Raw genomic sequence first — 17687 nt, 5'->3', positions numbered from 1 at the left:
ACATTTTTACACTAAAAAGTCAATCCTGGTACTATTCACTTTACCCTTTATTTTGTCCTTATCATTAAAACTCAAAGTTTTCAAGCCCTTTTCATTAGTTTTCTTTATATATAAGGGAGTGGCCAACCATAGTATTAGGGTTTTACCCTACACATGGCGGTATCCTATTGGTCATAGAATTGGTAGACTGTGGGGGATTTTTATATGGTAAATCAAGGCTTCCTTAAGATAAATAATTGTATTAGTGTCATATATACAAAATAATTGTATTATTAAAAGCTTCTTATATGGTAATTAAAGACTTTTTTAGGATAAATAATTGTATTATTTTTTTATATACAAAAGAATTGTATTATTAATTAGTTAAATAACATTTATATATGTTATGTACAAGGGTATTTTAATAATCAAACTGTTTTTTATTCCGATTTATGTGAATTGGTAAACAGTTAATATAAAATATGCATCATTTGCACTCTAATTCCATATAGTTTTAGTAAACAATTGCAACATAAATCTGATTCTGATTCTACCTCATTCTAATTACTCCTCAATTCAATTCATCTCAATCTGATTAAAAATTAGTAAATGTGCCATTAATTTGACATATCCAATGGGAGCAAAACTGTAAGGTTGCGTTTGGTTTGATGGAAATAAGGCTTATGGAAAAAAGGTGTAATAAATGTTGGGAAAATAGATGGGAAAGCCTTATCCATAAGAAGGATGAAGGGTTTTCTTCCCCTCATTTACATTTATTGGCATTATTGCACAAGTTCATCATTTATTACAAAACGTTTGGACAACATTGCCCTCAATAAATATTGGAAAACCAGATATACCCATAATAACTCTTCATACTCAACTTTTTTTTTTTTTTTACAATGGCATGGGAAATAATTTCTCATGAATTCCTTCGGTGAACCAAACAGATCCTAACACTATATTTGAATGAAATAAATAATTTAGAATTTAGACGAAGTTAAAATTTATAAACTGATATGCATAGATTTCATTGTCATAATTTATAATTTTATAAGTTGAATATGGTTACCTCAGAGTTTATTCGTGCCTCCAGTAGAATAGTTGGATTGAAATTTTGAAAAGAGAGATAAAATTGCAGGAAAAGGCTCCATGAGTATGAAACCCTAATTTCTTAAAGCAGATGTCTTGGGTTTTAATATGAGATTTGTTTGGAAGTGCTTTTAAAATGAGTTGTCATTTTGATAAAAATGTTTTTGGAACCAATTCTTAGTAAAAAAACAAGTAAATCTTGAAAAAACACTCGAAGTGCTTTGGTGCTTCTTCTAAGAAGCACTTCGAATGCTTTTGAAATCCATCAACATATTCTCTACAAATGTTTTCAGTCATTTTAAAACACTTCCAATCGAGTTCATTAGTAATATCAACCTTTATATTTGCATGAATTTGAAAAAATAAAAATAAAAGAAATAAACACTCTAGATTATAGAAGACGCACGATCCAAAGGAAAGGCCGACTGGAGCACTACATATTGTTGTCATCACCACCGTCCATCATCATCATTGTCGTTATTATCACCATTAATAGCACATTTCCTAACTACGAGAGATTTTTCAGTATGATCGGTACACGGGGTGGTACCACCCCGTGTCACTAAACAAATGGTATGATATGTGTGCTAAAAAGTTAATAACTTAAAAATAAAATTTTTCATCATTCCTATTAAAACACGTAATGTATCACTTGTATTCCCGTCACAACTTAAAATTTCTCTCTAACTACAATATCTCATTTATATATTAATAATTCTATGCCCACATTAAATTCTATAAAATTAAATTTCATCATTTTGAACTTCAATCATTTTGAAAATTCTTAGCATCTTAAATAAGGTTGAATATGTTTTCAATCATTTTGAAAATAAGGTTGGTTCAATCATTTTAAAGTCGGTAGTGGGTCCCACCTGAATCTTGATCATTCTAAAACGTGTGATAAGCAATTAGGTCAAATTGTATTAGTGGTTTGTCCTCCATTGTTGAATTCTGTATATCCTTCTCGAAGAAGACTCAGTCCACCAACTTCTGTTGTTTCTTACCTTGTATGAGTTCTGGATGCATGAATGGTACACTAAATGTCTCATCATCTTGTATTCGTTTCAGATTGTTGGTGCCCTTGAGGACCCTTCCATTAATTTGTTTGTGATTAGACAAATAGTGGAGGATACGAAAGCGTTGCTAGTTGCTACCCACGATCACTGAACCTTGTGTACCTACATGCGTCGGCCAGTTAATAGTGTTGCGCATCGTCTTGCCGCTATAGTTTGAATTTTGACAACCAATTTAATTGGTTTGCTGGTTTTGATGTTGTTTTGGCTTCTACCTTTAATGAATCAACCATCGTTTCTATTAGAAAAAAATAATAATAATTGCATGGGGTAGAAACTACACTTTTAGAGTGCAAATCTTAAATTGCAGATTTGAGAAACTTTGCATGGTCTTATAAAAAGTTGCGTCGCTCCCTTATTCTCAGTTGGTTTTAAAATGAAGCCTCAGCTTCCTTTAGTTCGTTTCCCTTGCGTAACCAAAAAAATATTTCACTTTAAGGCATGGCATAGTAAACCAACATAGCTGGAAAATCATACGTCGACATAAAACTTGTACAAACTTCTTGTTAGATTATAGTTAATGAATCTGAATTTCTCTGTAATCCTCGCATATAATTGAGGCATGTAATTTTTAACTGTAATTGGTGTAGGTTTCACCAACAGGATCCTCTCCGAATCCTTTTGGTGAGGATCCTAGGAATCCGTAAATTGTGTATGTTCATCGTTTATCGTGCGATCATTTTTTGTCAGGTACTGTTTATGTTTATTTTTTTAAATAAAAATATTTAAAATGATTTTTGACCACACGACATACGATGAACGGACACGATTCATAGATCTCCGAGATCGATCCAGCGGGGATCCGGACTCTGTATGACTTCAAATGGAAGTTTACCATACAAAATAGATAAAATATAATTTATTGAGAAGTTTACCATACAAAATAGATAAAATATAATTTATTGAGAGAGTACAAAAACGTGTCAACTCGCTTTCAGATCTTCTAGTATTCCTCGAAACTTTTGGACGCCGTCGTATTGGATTGCCGTTAAATTAGATATTTGACGGTGTTAGGTTAATGCAATACAAGTGCAATTTGAGGCTGTCGCACCTTCAGTTAATCATATCACCTTCCATAAATCCATGTGCTGCCTACCACACTTTACCACCCAATTCCCATCCGTTGTGCATACATATTTTTTTTTGAAAGCTCGTTGTGCATACATATGGTCTCTCACCTTACATCTTAGACTCTTCAGCATTTCTATCTATATTTGTGGGGACGGAACCTTTTTTACATAATATTTGACTCTTTTTTTTGTGAGGACTACTCTGTAATGTATTTTAACGATTGTAACTGTTTATTTTTTAATTCTTTCCTCAAAGATCATGTCCTACCAAAATTCTTCCGAATCTGGAACCATAACCATTGGATTAAGGATTTAGTATTTCTTTGTAGAACCATATTCGTTTATTTTCTTCACTACAAATAAAAGTCTTGAAGGTTTTGGATTTGTCTAATTTTGTTCCGAGGGTGATCTATGAACACTATTCTAGGTATATGGTTATGATCGTTAAAATACATTTCAGAGTGGGCTCACAAAAGCGTGTGTCAAAAGTTATTAAAAAAAGTGGTGTCATGAGTCCGTCCTCATATTTGTGATTATACATATACGAGATAAGATCAATGGACAAATTTTTTGACAAATATGCTTACACTTCTTTTTAACTTTTAAAATTTTATAGCATCCAATAGTCCTAATTAAAGGAAAGGGATCCTCTCCGGATCCCTTCATCCTAATCCTAGGGATCTATAAATTTGGACCATTAAAATTTGATCTAACGGCTAAAGTTATTAAAACTTTTAAAGTGGATTCCTGTTTGTAGCCGTTGGATCAAATTTCAATGATCCGGATTGGTGGATCCCTAGGATTAGGAGGAAGGGATCCGGAATTAAAAGTGATGTGGAGAATTTCAAGCAGTAAATGACATAAATGATGACATGGATAATAAATAAAATCTGCAAAACGTGAGGGAGGGAGGAAGGCCTCCATTGCTTTGGTGATTGGTGATTTGCCAGAACCATCAAATTTGATTAAAAAGAAGATGAGTGAGTTTAGTTTCATAATTGACTAGTAATAATATGGTTCAAATTCGTCTTTGGTGAGAATCAAATTTAAGACCCCTTACTTACAAGTAATAATTACAACTTAAGAACTAGGTAAAGTTTAAGATATCAAAGTTCTACCACAACCTAATTCATCACCTAAAGATACTAAGAATGAAGACTTAGAATTTAGGGTTTAATTTTGTTTACTTAACAAAAGATTCAAGAAATCGAGTGATAGCTTGATATTCTCTGTGTGCTTTAAAATCTTGTATGAATCAAATCAAAGTAGGTGTAGTGAAGGAGTTCGTCATGACTTTTGGATTTTAATGAACAAGTCATATCTCCTGAATTTTGGTGAAAATAAAATTACTTAGTTTTTTATTCATTTTAATGTCATTGCCATGTCAGCGAGAACATTTGAGTTTTACTTAGGGACCATTGGATTAAACTAGATCTAAAGGTTGAGAATTTGTCCCTTGATCTTATTTATATTATATTACACAAGAGACTTACTCTTGGTAAAAGCGGAGTAAGATGAACAATATTTGACTACTCAAAGATGAGTAGATACTCCTCCTCAACACTAGTAGTGTTTTAATTACATAGTTTTGTTCTTATGATCAAAACTGTTCATTTTATGAATCACGCTGTAAATATCATCTTTGCAAAAATAAATTAAAATTAAGGTCGTTTAGTCAATCTATTATAGCAATTACATAGACGGTTCCTAATGTTTTTACGAATACCGTTCATTTGTTTTAAATAGTTTGATGACTAAACGACCTTAGTTTTAATTTATTTTTTGTAGAGACAATCTTTATATGATGATCTCGAACATCCCGATTTGAGAATATGAACAATTATGATTATAAACACGACGTTCTATAAATTGACAACAAACAATTTTAAAAAATTTTAAGTAGAAGTTTTCACTCATCTTTAAATAGCTAAGTATTGTTCAAGTAGGATAAAACACAAATGCACATACTTTTTTCGGATAAACACTTCCTAATGTGAGCAAGACTTGATAAAGATATCGGTAGAAAGGAACAAGGGAGATTTTGTTGGGGACGAAGAGAGATTAAGAGACAGAGAGGGAGGAGAAGGTAACTTTGGGGAGGATTTTGTAGGAAACTTGATTTTGAAGCTTTTTGCAGGAAAAAGATGGGAGGAAGGGAAGTATTAGGGACGGAACCAAAGAGGAACAAAAGTAAAAACTCTCAATAGAAGTGTGTGTTCGAATTTTTAGGGAAAAAAAGTTGAATGAATAATAAAATATTATTAGATATACATTAAATAATATAATATTATAATTTATTATTTTATCCATTTTTTAGTCCGACATTGACCAAACGCTTCACTAGGTTAATTCAATTTAGTCTAGTCTAAGACAGTCCAGCTTAGTCCCTAAAGCTAGTCCAGTCCGAGATAATCTAGTACAACAAACGCACTCTAAATAGATATACAAGAAAAATGCCGCCCAAGAAAGTAAAAGTTATATGACCGATTGACACTATAATTTTGTAATTATACAAAGATAAACCCCACAAGGACACAATTAATTAAATTTAATCATTGAACCAAAACCATCACAAATCAGCTTCCAAGGACCGAACAAGAAGAGGATAAGATGCAAACATCCAAGGCTTTCATATCATCTCACCTACAACCGTTGAAACGGATGTTCAACGAATGGCACGCAACTCACCTTCTCAATCTACCTCCTCCTCAACTCAACCATTTTCTCTTTATTATTTTAATGGATAATGTTAGGAAAACTAAATTTTTAAACCAAATTTATAAATTAAATGTTATGCTACCAACAGTTAAGTAATAATTCAATCATCAGCAACCGTATTATTGATTCAAAATTTAATTTAAAATTTTAATTCCTCTATTACTATTTTTTAATCACTAAAATCGTCCACGTCCACCTTTATGTCAGTCGTCATCATTTACGACAACATTCATAGGCAATTAAATAACGAAGGTAGATTCTCTGCCCTCCCACTTCCCGTGCCCTCCTGTTTTGTGTGGTCACGATTAAGTCATGTTAACATTTTATATTATTTTTTATAAAGATAATAAAACAAAAATGAATAGTAATATAAAATGTTGACGTGGTTTAACCGTGACCACACAAACAAAAGGACACGGGAAGTGGGAGGGCAGAGAATCTGCCTTCTTAAATAACTAGCACTCATATGCTAAATAAAAATAAAAAGGAGCACACAGAAATAAGAATACGAATGATTACATTGTACTACCCTGCTATGTGAGCTGAACGAGTAGGAAGAGGGTTATCTCCTAATCTCTTCCACTAAATTCACCTAATCCTTAAATCCGGGTTTTTGAAATTTAATCCAATGGTTACAAATATGGAATTCCTTTAAAAGTTATAATAATTTTAGCTGTTGGATCAAATTTCAAGGGTCCGAATTTGGGGATTAGGTGGATTTGGTGGAAGAGATCCGAAGATGATCCATTTCCAATGAGTAGTGCTGCACTATATCATTTATTTGTAAAATCTCTTAAATAGAAATAGGACGCACCAATTCATGTGGGTTCATTTTTATTATAAAGATGATACAAATGGTAGTGCAAATAAATGGCAAGAATAACATTTTTAGAATCGCACGAGATATCCTTCTGAATAGAAGTTTGGTTGCTTTTTGTTTGGTTTATGCGAGTTTGATTCATGTATAAAAAAAATCAAACATAACACAATTTTTACATCCGTGTTGGTTAAATGTGAAATCTATCTATTAATTGTGAGACTCATCTAATATTTTTTTATTGGTTATTCCCACTTCTTTCTATAAAAAAAAAAAAAGTTGATCATTTATTGTATTAAGTTTAATATATTAACTAAATGATTGAAATCACTCTCATAAAACCAAGATCTTTTTTTCTTAGGCCAACTGTAGGAGCTTGATTGATACCTATGAAATTGGAATCAAATTGAATTCTTCAACCTGCTGCAATAGAAGATCTAATGTGCCTGACACGGTCCACATTTCGACCTTATAGAGACAGATGCTAATGACCACTTAAGCTACTAATGTGGCCGAGAGCTCTCGCTCTACTTACGTATGGATATGCTCATAAGTAAGTAGTGCAATAATGGCTCTTTGACATTCGTTTACGTGCGTCTTTGGGCATCGGGGTCGCAAACCGACAATAAAACCAAGTTTAATAAATTAAGTGGACTGCAATAGGTTAAACGATAAGGTGGAAGAATGACAATCACTCATTCTCGAAACCACATATTCTTAAAACCAAAAGGTCAAATGGGAAAATGGCTGGCCTTGCTTCTCCTATATCTTGGTCCTCAAGAACCACAGGTCCACAAGGAAAAAAAAACCCTAATTCCAATGTGGGCTGAGTAGGCCGGCCCAAATTTGAGGGAGAAGGACCCAAACGACACTGTTATTCTGGCCCATAAATATGGACTAAAATCTAAGCCCGCGAAGACCCAAAAGGGCCCACAGCCCACGGAAGCGCAAGTTAGCGTGAAAGATTGGCCAACCACGCACCTCTCGTTTCTCATTTGCTCACTCACTCCACATAGTCTTCGTCGCCGTAAAATCAAACACTCTCTCCGATTCCCGAGAAAACTCCCCGCAAAACGATGTCGTATGTGCCTCCGCACCTGAGGTCGAGCTCAAGAACCACCACGACAATCACCACCACCACCACTGCCGAAGCCTCGTCTCGAACCCTAGACGATCAGAGCAAGCTCTCCTACTCCTCCTCCAACTCTCACTTCAACTACGACAAGTCGTCGTCCGGTGGTGCTTCCTTCTCCAGCTTCTCTCACTCCAATGCCTCCTCTCGCTGGAGCTCCGGCGCTCTCTCCCAGGCCAGCAGAGCTCGCCCGGATTCCGTCGTCCCTCAGTGGAAGCCCTCCGACCGCGTCCTCCGCATGAATCCTGAAATGGTTCGACGCTTCTCCAATTATTTCCTTGCCTTTTATGAGTTTTGTGAAATTTGCATTTGTATTTGCTTAGGGTTCTTGCTACAGCTAATTTCACAATTTCAATCAAATTTCTGGTTTATTGACGTCATTAGTCTGTTTATATCGTCATCATTAGCTGAATTTTACGAAATTACATGCCTGTAGATTGAAGAGGTTTGTTTGCGGCTTAATTTGGATGTTTCTGTTAGTTCCGACTCTGCTCCTGCTCCGGCACCGATCGAGTCTTTTACAGATATGGTGAATCATTTTTGTGTTTTTATCAATCGGATGCTTTACTTCTATTTTGGATTAGCCTAGTTTGTATATCCATATGGATTAACGGACGTGTCGTTCTTCTATTCTCAGTGTTTGCACCCTAGCATCATGAAGGATATCGACAATCACGGATACACCACACCGACATCCATTCAGGCTCAAGCTATGCCGGTTGCTCTCACTGGGAGGGACTTATTAGGTTGTGCTGAAACTGGCAGTGGAAAAACTGCTGCATTCGCCATTCCCATGATACAGGTCGGAGGTCCTGTTATTTAGTATTCTTATGTAGTCTGGACTTTATGTGCCTGCTAAGTAGATTTTGGTTTAACGGATGTTTTAACTTTTTATTTTCGATGTACAGCATTGCTTGGCTCAACCTCCTGTTCAGCGCGGTGATGGACCGCTAGCTCTGGTATTGGCTCCGACTAGAGAGCTTGCCCAACAAATTGAAAAAGAGGTGATCTAAGCTGCAAAAGATCACAATGCATTTATGAGGAGTTAGTTTGGAATTTGTTTCATAATACTTTTCCACAAGTGCTAAGTTACAAGTGTGGTCTTATAGGTCAAAGCGTTTAGTGCATCTCTCGAGTCCTTCAGAACTGCAATTGTGGTGGGTGGAACCAACATATCTGAGCAGGTAATTGATTTGGTGGAATAACGGTACATTTCAATAAGTGTTTTCAATCTTCTTCTAGGTGTTGTGACTCTGGAAATTCAGTAGTACTTGTCGTTTTGTCTTGGTTTTGATAATTCCTAGGTGTGGGCTAGGGTTTGAATAATTGCTTGTTGTGTAATAGGTTCATATCAACATTTGTTTCTCATTCAGTAACACTGATGCATGCTTTTAGTGCAATGTTTTTTCAATTTTATGACATCGTACACAATATGTTATTTCTTATTAGTCTCTGCTAATACGTGTTTTGTTGTGGCTTTCTACCTGGATGGAATGAAAGAGGTCTGAGCTACGAGCAGGAGTTGATGTAGTGGTTGCTACTCCTGGAAGATTTATAGATCATTTACAACAAGGGAACACTTCTATCACTAGAATTTCGTTTGTTGTTTTAGATGAAGCTGATAGAATGCTTGACATGGGATTTGAACCACAGATAAGAGAGGTATGTTTTGTATTTACTTTTGACCTGAATATGCGTTTTACTTTCTATTTCTTTTTCCTTAAAAAAAAAAAAAATTATCCTCACCATGAATTGGTTTTGGCTTTCTTTTGATTTCTTGATCTCAAAGTTTTTGCATCCTACCTTTTCTTCCTTTCAATGCTTCCATGTGTATTCCTTTGTTTAATTATTTCCCACCTTAAAACATCAAATATCAGGCTCAACATGAAGTGAAAATTTAACAAAACAGGGCAACAATAAAGGGGGAAAATATTTCTTGGTAAAAGCAAACTGTTGGAGGAATTACAATTTATAGAAGCAATATAGACGTCATGGGGGATTAGCCTCATACACGATCTTCATCTCACTTTTAGGTTCCATTTTGAATAAGGTTTAGGTTTTGTACAACTTTATGTGCTATATATGTAAATGTATGTGTATATATATATATATAAACTTTGTAATACATCTTCAATGTATAACCAATAGCGTGTGTCCTGTAAGAAACAAAATGTATATTGGTTAAGAATTTCACAACACTGAAATGAATTGTCTTGTACATATATAGAACACATACTCATCTGATTCCCTGTTTAACTCTGGAATGATATATCACATATTTTGATGCCATTTTAGGTGATGCGGAACCTTTCTGAAAAGCATCAAACTTTGCTGTTTAGTGCAACCATGCCTGAAGAGATCGAAGAATTAGCTCAGGTAAAGTTGTTGACTAGGTTACCTTCTGGTACGAGCTTTTATGAACATGATCATAGTTTATGTAACGAAATAATATTGTTCATAGTTTCTGTAACTAAATAATGGAAAGGCATCGCTGTGATTCTTCCATATAATCCACCTTCTCATTTTACAATCTTATGTTTCTACGTCTTATTTTTCCTGTTATGGTTTAGGGGTCTGAATGGCCTTATCTCTATCCTGACACACATATGAGCCATTAGCACTTGTTCTGGTGGTCACTTCATGTTATTTTGCTCTGCAACATGCAGATTGGTATATAGACCTGTTTATCGCTTTACTTACTAGATGGACATATTACAAACCAGACAGTCTTGATTGTATGCATAGCAACTAATACGTTCTACCTTTAATTCAACTTAATTTTATACCAAGTTTGGAATGAATTTGTACTTTATAATTTTCTAATATACAAAAGCTAGTATTGAAATACCATTAAGATCATTATGCTCTCTCTCTCTCTCTCTCTCTCTCTCTCTCTCTCTCTCTGCGTTTAGTTAAGACTGTCATGCACAATTTCATTGAAACTTATTCTAGCTTTTGTTGTCTTCAGGAATACTTGACTAAACCAGTGCAAGTGAAGGTGGGAAAAGTGAGTAGCCCTACAGCAAATGTGACTCAGACTTTGGAGAAGGTTCCTGAGAGTGAGAAGGTTGGTTCACCCAGACTTGAGCAATATTGGTTTCTCCACATTTTTTCTTTCCGCAGTTTGTGATATTGTCTTGTCTTTTTCTTTCCTTTTGTTGTGGGGATGAGGTTTCTAGGAATTTAGTGCTAGACCTATGGTGTGGAGAGTTGTTCTATGTATATTTGGCACTTCCCTCTGCGTATTTATGTGCTTGACAATGATCTTATCATCTTTGGCAACCATATTTCGCAGCTCATCTTTTGTATTACCTATGTAGTTTTTAATGTGTCCACTGCTTTTATTGGGAGAGTTATTGGCCTCATTTTAGTTTGATGACTGTGCTTTGTCTGTGTAGACTGATCAGCTATTGGCTTTGCTCGTAGAAGAGGCATCTCGGGTTGAAGGAACTGGCCATCCCTTTCCCTTAACGATTGTGTTTGTTGAAAGGAAGGTACATTTTGCTTCATAATTTATTGTTATTTGATTGTGATGATCATCATTTCAAGCTTATAATTAAAGGTGAAGGGTATAAATAACTGATGGACAAGTTCCTGTGTGGCTTGCATCTCTTCCAAATCTCCATATTGTGGACAGCAAACTCATTTATGATTTGGTTTAAAGGTCATCATCATGCCTAAACAAGTAACAATGCATCCCAATTTTTTTAGGGTACATTTTATAATAGTGTACTGAATAATGGAAAGCGTTCGGGTTAAGGCTTGATGAAGAAATATGTTCAGAGCATGATTGTGTGAAATCTTTGTACAAATTCAATGAGAAGCCTTTCCTGTTTCTTAGTGCAAGATGCTATCAGAATGCTTTTTAGGATTGCTTGTAGGGGGCAAACTCACTTAATCTGGTGTGACTTAATTTTCTCTCGTTACAAACTCTTTTTGGACAAAAGCGAAATTTGACATTGAATTTGGGTTTACATGTAGACGAGATGTGACGAAGTTGCTGAAGCTTTGGTAGCACAAGGGTTGCATGCAGTTGCTCTTCATGGTGGTCGTACACAAACTGAAAGAGAGGCTGCTCTACGTGATTTTAGAAAAGGCACTACCAGTATTTTGGTACATCACCATCTTGTGCTCTATAAATTCACATTTTCTTTTATATCCGTTCATCTTTGTCTGATTCTGCTTGAATACAAGGCAGATCTAACATCACCAATCAGCATGTATCTGATTGAGACCTTGTGTCCAGGTTGCCACTGATGTTGCGTCTCGCGGTTTGGATGTCTCAGGAGTTGCACATGTTATCAATTTGGATCTTCCAAAGGTATAGGTGGTTGCGAAGGAAGGCCTCTTGGTCAATTTATATCTGGAATCCACTAACCCAACTTAGAGACTTATCTGAGAATTGGCTATAAATTGGGCAATTCTTACCTTTGGTATTTGAATAGCGTCAACTTGTGATCATAGGTCTTTTTGCTATCATGTGATAGCATCTCAATAGCCTGGTCTTTTCAGTTGCTATTAATTTTGTTGTGAAATAGCAAACCTGAAGCTTCAGTTATGGCTACCTCAATATAGAGCATGGAAGATTATGTACACCGGATTGGAAGGACGGGAAGAGCAGGATCAATGGGACAATCTACGTCCTTTTACACAGATCGTGATATGGTACCCAGTTCTCCACCTTTTCTTACTGCTGCTTCTCCACTATCTCTTCCATTAGCAGAATTTAACTCTTTATTCTTGATTATTGATGGCACACTGTAGTTCCTCGTGGCAAATATAAAGAAAGCGATATCAGATGCTGGATCTGGGAATGCTGTGGCTTTCGCAACTGGGAAGGTACTGATTCTGAGACATACTATCAACAGTCATTGCTTTTGCATCGTACTAGCGCCCAGAATTTCTTTCTCATTGCTAAATAATCTGGGTAGAAAGGAAAGAAACTTTTGTGTCACGTGTTTATAAGCTTTGACAACTTCTGCTATTGACTATCAGACTGCAAGAAGGAAAGAAAAAGAAGCAGCAGCTGCTGAAAAGCAAGCTAGGGTTGCTTCCAAAAGCTCAATAGTAGGACCAACATCAGTAAACATTGAGGACAAGTATCGGTTCATGTTTGCGGATTCGAACAATAAAAAAGAAGGGGCAGCAGATAGTGCTTGGGACGATTGATGAAGTCTACCCTCGGTGGGTTTTTAAAAACAAGCAAAGATTCACTCTCGGGGATTCAAGATTGACGTTGGTAAGTAGTTTTGTGGAAGCTAGAATAGAAGTGCCCCGACTCTCTCTACCCCTCCTTCGTTCCCTCGCAGTCTCCCCTTTTGCCTATCCACACCTTGTGGCCTCTGTCGGCCGGAAACATGCCTGTGCTGCTTTACGCATGCTTGTCTTGCAACCTCTGTAAAATGATAGAGGCATGTTGCTTCTGACTTGAGGCTCGGACTACAAAGGTGTTGAATACGGGCAGTTCCTTGTACGTGCCCGCGTTTCAGCTCTGTCGTTTTACATTGTTAGTGTACCCAGTATCTGTACCAAGGATGAACGATTTGACAATTTTAGAGATCGTAGGGTTGGCTCATAGGTTTTGCATTGTATAATCTTAAACATGATGTTTACCTGAGACGTCTGTAGCAGAATCAAATATACAATCTCACGGTTTCGGTCCTATCTTGTGCCAGACATTTGTTGAATGTGATTCATCCTTGCTCTAAATGCTTTTGCAGAAAGTGCTTTTGATTACCGGTGGCGTTTATCTGTTGTTTCGTATTGTCTACTGTTTATTGTAAGTGATAGCTCCTTTAAGAAACGAATGCCGATTCTAGGGTTACGCGCAAAACTCTATTTTCAGGCAATATGACTTCGACTTCAGCTAGTAATACAAGCCCTTTCCAAACTCCAAAGAGCGGATTTTCATGACACAGGTACACTGCCAACGTAATTTCCAATTTGCATTTTGTGATTAAACAATTAAAGCTTGTTGGGCTTTAGAAACTTGATGTTCTAATGTTAGGATACCTAAAGTGGACGTTGCAAGTGTGAAAAGGCATTGACTACTCTAATATGCATTTTACTTGCAAAAAAAAAAGGATTAAAATCATTTTGATTGTTGAGTTCTTTGCGTTTATTAAAATATGGGTATGAGAATTATTTCATTTTGTAATTTTTCTGTGTTTATTAATATATAATTGGAAGAGTGCGAGTTTTCCCTTAAAATTGGTATTTAAAATACCTTAAGATTAAAAATTTGATCAACCCAAGAGCTAGTTTATTTGATTCCCTTTCTTTAGTTCCTCTAATTCTAAGTTCTCTGATTCCTTGGTTACCTCATTTGTGTTAAGTAAACATGCCGATATAACCTCGTCGTCATGATTAAAACGTTAAGAAATAGTAGTTAACTTGATAGTTAGAAGGACTGAGAGACTAATATATAACATTTAATGACTTTAGGGGTTATTTTGTGAATTTCAAAAAGACGTGGATGTAACATGTAAATAGCCTAATTAATAAAATATTCTCGGTGACCTCAAACGCAGCAGCCTGTTCAAAGTCGCTTTGCTTTGCGGCCGTCATAGTTGCTCTCCTCGTTGCGTTTCTTGTGAATTCAGATCCAAAAAATGGCAGGTGGACTCGCTGCGCGTTTTTCGAAGCTCCCGGTGCCTCAATCCTCCGATGTAAAGGCCGCCGCCATGTGGGGCGTCGCGGCCGGCACCGGCGCTCTTTGGTTCGTCCAGGTCTGCCCCCCTTTCTCTCTCGCTTCCCACTTCAATTCCTCTCATCCCCAATTTATTATTTTTTTTATATCAAAAATCGCATATTTATTTATATCTTTTCCCAGTTAATCCGTAGATTGAGCAAAAAATTAGAAAATTTCAAAAAATATTATGAATCTAATGGTTTTTTTTTTTTTAATTTAAAACAAAATTACAGCCGTTTGATTGGATAAAGAAGACATTTTTCGAGAAGCCTGCTTCGGCTGAAGGCCAATAATTTTCACGATGTTGCTGGATCTGTGGGAACGCAGTTTTCAAGTTTCAATGAGCCAACTAATCAGAGGAGAGATTCTAATTTCCCATCTGTTTCAATAATTTGCTTGTTTTGGAATTTCCAAAGGACTAACTTTTTTTTTTCAACTGAATACTTTCTTTGAGATTTAGTTGTGATAGCTATTTTATTGTGATTTCTGTTCTAGCTGCATATGAATTTTCAATTTTTGACGTCATATTATTCTACATTCTACATATTGTTCAAGCCAGCTAGAATATAAGACTCGTCTAGAACTGCATTTAGACCTGGTTTGGTATTGTTATACTTTGAAAAAACAGTTGATTCTGCTGTGCTCTGAGAATAAGCCGGCTGAAATAAAGCTGTAGAGTATTTGATAAACTTTTAAAATTGCTTTTGAAAAAAAAAACGCAGTATTATAATGTTTGGTAAACTTTTATGTAAAATAGATGTGAGAAAAAATCGGTTTTTCAAAGTTGGGTTTTGCAGCTTCTTGTTTTTGGCTTTTTTTCACCGAAAATTATGAAAAAAACTGAAGCTGAATGTTTACCAAACACAAAAAAGCTTTCAGCTTTTTTTTTATACCAGTTTTTTTAAGAATCAACTTAGTACCAAACTAGGTCTTAAAACATTGATTGACTAGATAATAGAAAGTGTTTTTGATGAAAATATTTTTAAAATCAATTTTTGGTAAATCTTTCAAGTAAATCTTGAAGAAGCAAGCAACACTTTCGATTATTAAAAAAAAAACAGATGTGAAAAAAAACCGGTTTTTCAAAGTTGAGTTTTGCAGCTTCTTGTTTTTGGCTTTTTTTCATTTAAAATTGTGAAAAAAAGCTGAAGCTGAATGTTTACCAAACACAAAAAAGTTCATAACTTTTTTTTTATACCAATTTTTTTCAGAATCACCTCAGTACCAAACTAAGCCTTAAAATGATTGATTGACTAGATAACAAGACGCGTTTTTGATGAAAATATTTTTAAAACCAATTTTTAGTAAATCTTTCAAGTAAATCTTGAAGAAGCAAGCAACACTCTCGATTATTTTTAAAACTCAAAAACAGTTTTTTTTGTTTAAAAGCGCTTTTAGTAATTAAAAAAAAATATCAAACTGATTATTATGATGAAATGGTAGAACTTAGAATGGTTGATGGGAGACTTTTAACTTTCAGCTTATCTCATGTGTAATCGATTTGAGTCAAGTACTTGGGTTAAGTATGTGACTTTCTAAATGAAGCACTTCATTGGTAAACATTTTTGTTAGAAGTGATTTTCTTTATTAACATGTCGAAATTTTTATGGAAACGAACTTTTAGTACTTACTGAACAAAGCACTTGTTAAGCAATGATTATCAACGAATAGTGCTTTTAAGATCCGAAAGTTGTTTGAAGCTTTTTTACTAGGCGTAGTCAAAAGCGTTTTTTATCGTTAAAGAACACTTTTGGTCTTTTTCAAGAGCAATTTAAAAAAAATATAACTTATGTCAATTACGTATAGCCGAGGTTAAAACAAAATCTTTGCACTAGTGCTATCTTTCATGAGTTTCATGTGTTGAGCTTATTAAAACGCGGAGGGGACCAGCATGAGCATAAATTCTTCGTAAGGTTGTCGGAGCCACTCCCAACTTGGTGCCCTTGGATGTGAGTCTGTGGAGTGTCTCACTCGTTTTGAGTGCGCTATTAATATGACAACTGTACTCAATATTTCTTCTTCGTGAGAGACAGTCGGATGCGGAAATCTTACTTGAGAATTTCTCCGGCGAAAGAGAGAAAAATTTAGAACATAAGCAGAAATATCTAGAAGGAAAATTGTAAGAAAATTGACGTCATTTTGAACACTTGGTTTCGTAAAGAAAGAAAAAACAAAATTGTGTCATTTGGGTATCATTTGGTATGCAGAAGGGACAGAACGGAACGGGACATGATGGGATGAAATTGAGAGGGAGTAAAGATGCCCTCAGATGGAAACAAGGAGCAAGAAGAAGGAGACGGAGAGATTATAATTTTGTGTTCCACGGATATGGAATGAGTCGTTCCAGGGGATGAGGTGGAACGAAAATTCACTCAAAATTCGTCCTGTGGAACAGCGTGTTCCACCCATTTTAGGCACACCAAACGTGGGACGGAACGCCTCGTTCCACTCCATCCCATCTCATCCCATCCCATCCCATCCCACGTATCAAACGGTACCTTGAGGAAAAGAAACTTCCGTGGGTTCATTTGGTTCTGTTAAAGCGCGTTAGACGTTTAAGAATAATTAATAAAGGATTAGTATCAACAACAAGCGCCTGTAGCTCAGTGGATAGAGCGTCTGTTTCCTAAGCAGAAAGTCGAAGGTTCGACCCCTTCCTGGCGCGAAACGTGTATTTTTTATTTTTTTGGTCAATTTGCAAAGTGCCAATAGCTAAATAAATTCAACCGTTCAAATTTTAGTTAACTTAGCTAAATCTTTTTTGTTTAGAAGATAAATTTCAGCACAAAGTTTACTGGTTTGTCCACTAATCATTCAATTTGAGTCAATTTATTCTATGTTATTTCGTCAGATTGATAGTTATTTTCATCTATTTTCTACATTATACAAAAAGTCAATGAATGTCTAAGATTTAATTCCAAGATTACTAGTTTTTCTTGTGAATGTGGCATTTTGTTAGCGTATGTGCATGTAAAAATATGTGCATTACACGTCCCTGCCCTTGGTACACACCGCTGGAAAGAAAAAAAGAAAAAACTGACTTGAGAGAAATGAAAAGTTCGGCAAGTAAAATGGAACAAGATCCAAAGTCCGAAGGCTTTTTTCTAAAATTTCC

At 35.5% G+C, this 17687-nt stretch overlaps 1 protein-coding gene, 1 long non-coding RNA gene and 1 other non-coding gene across 5 annotated transcripts; all 3 read left to right on the top strand.

Moving 5' to 3' along the window:
- The first annotated feature begins 7825 nt into the window (after positions 1–7825).
- LOC126615936 (DEAD-box ATP-dependent RNA helicase 20-like) lies at positions 7826–13543 on the top strand. Of its 3 annotated transcripts, XM_050283862.1 has the most exons (14): positions 7826–8134; positions 8318–8410; positions 8519–8683; positions 8790–8885; positions 8991–9065; positions 9382–9543; positions 10177–10257; positions 10850–10948; positions 11280–11375; positions 11863–11994; positions 12128–12202; positions 12457–12546; positions 12646–12720; positions 12877–13543. In XM_050283862.1, exons 1-14 carry the CDS (start codon positions 7826–7828, stop codon positions 13048–13050), a joined length of 1722 nt encoding a protein of 573 aa, XP_050139819.1. In that variant the 3' UTR covers positions 13051–13543. The 3 variants fall into 3 exon arrangements, 1 of the variants encoding a protein (XP_050139819.1); XR_007620944.1 differs by lacking the exon at positions 12877–13543 and having other exon boundaries at positions 12346–12546; positions 12646–12705; XR_007620945.1 differs by lacking the exon at positions 12877–13543 and having other exon boundaries at positions 12420–12546; positions 12646–12698.
- A 650-nt stretch (positions 13544–14193) lies between these two features.
- LOC126614312 (uncharacterized) lies at positions 14194–15097 on the top strand. The gene is made up of 2 exons (XR_007620340.1): positions 14194–14609; positions 14806–15097. It is a non-coding gene; the product is annotated as an uncharacterized LOC126614312 (long non-coding RNA).
- A 2067-nt stretch (positions 15098–17164) lies between these two features.
- TRNAR-CCU (transfer RNA arginine (anticodon CCU)) lies at positions 17165–17237 on the top strand. The gene has a single exon. It is a non-coding gene; the product is annotated as a tRNA-Arg (tRNA).
- The last annotated feature ends 450 nt before the right edge of the window (positions 17238–17687 follow it).

Source organism: Malus sylvestris, chromosome 3 (assembly GCF_916048215.2).
Source record: "Malus sylvestris chromosome 3, drMalSylv7.2, whole genome shotgun sequence".
NCBI lineage: Eukaryota > Viridiplantae > Streptophyta > Magnoliopsida > Rosales > Rosaceae > Malus > Malus sylvestris.
The sequence above is the reverse complement of the archived record's forward strand: the minus strand, read 5'-3'. Positions and strand labels throughout refer to the sequence as shown.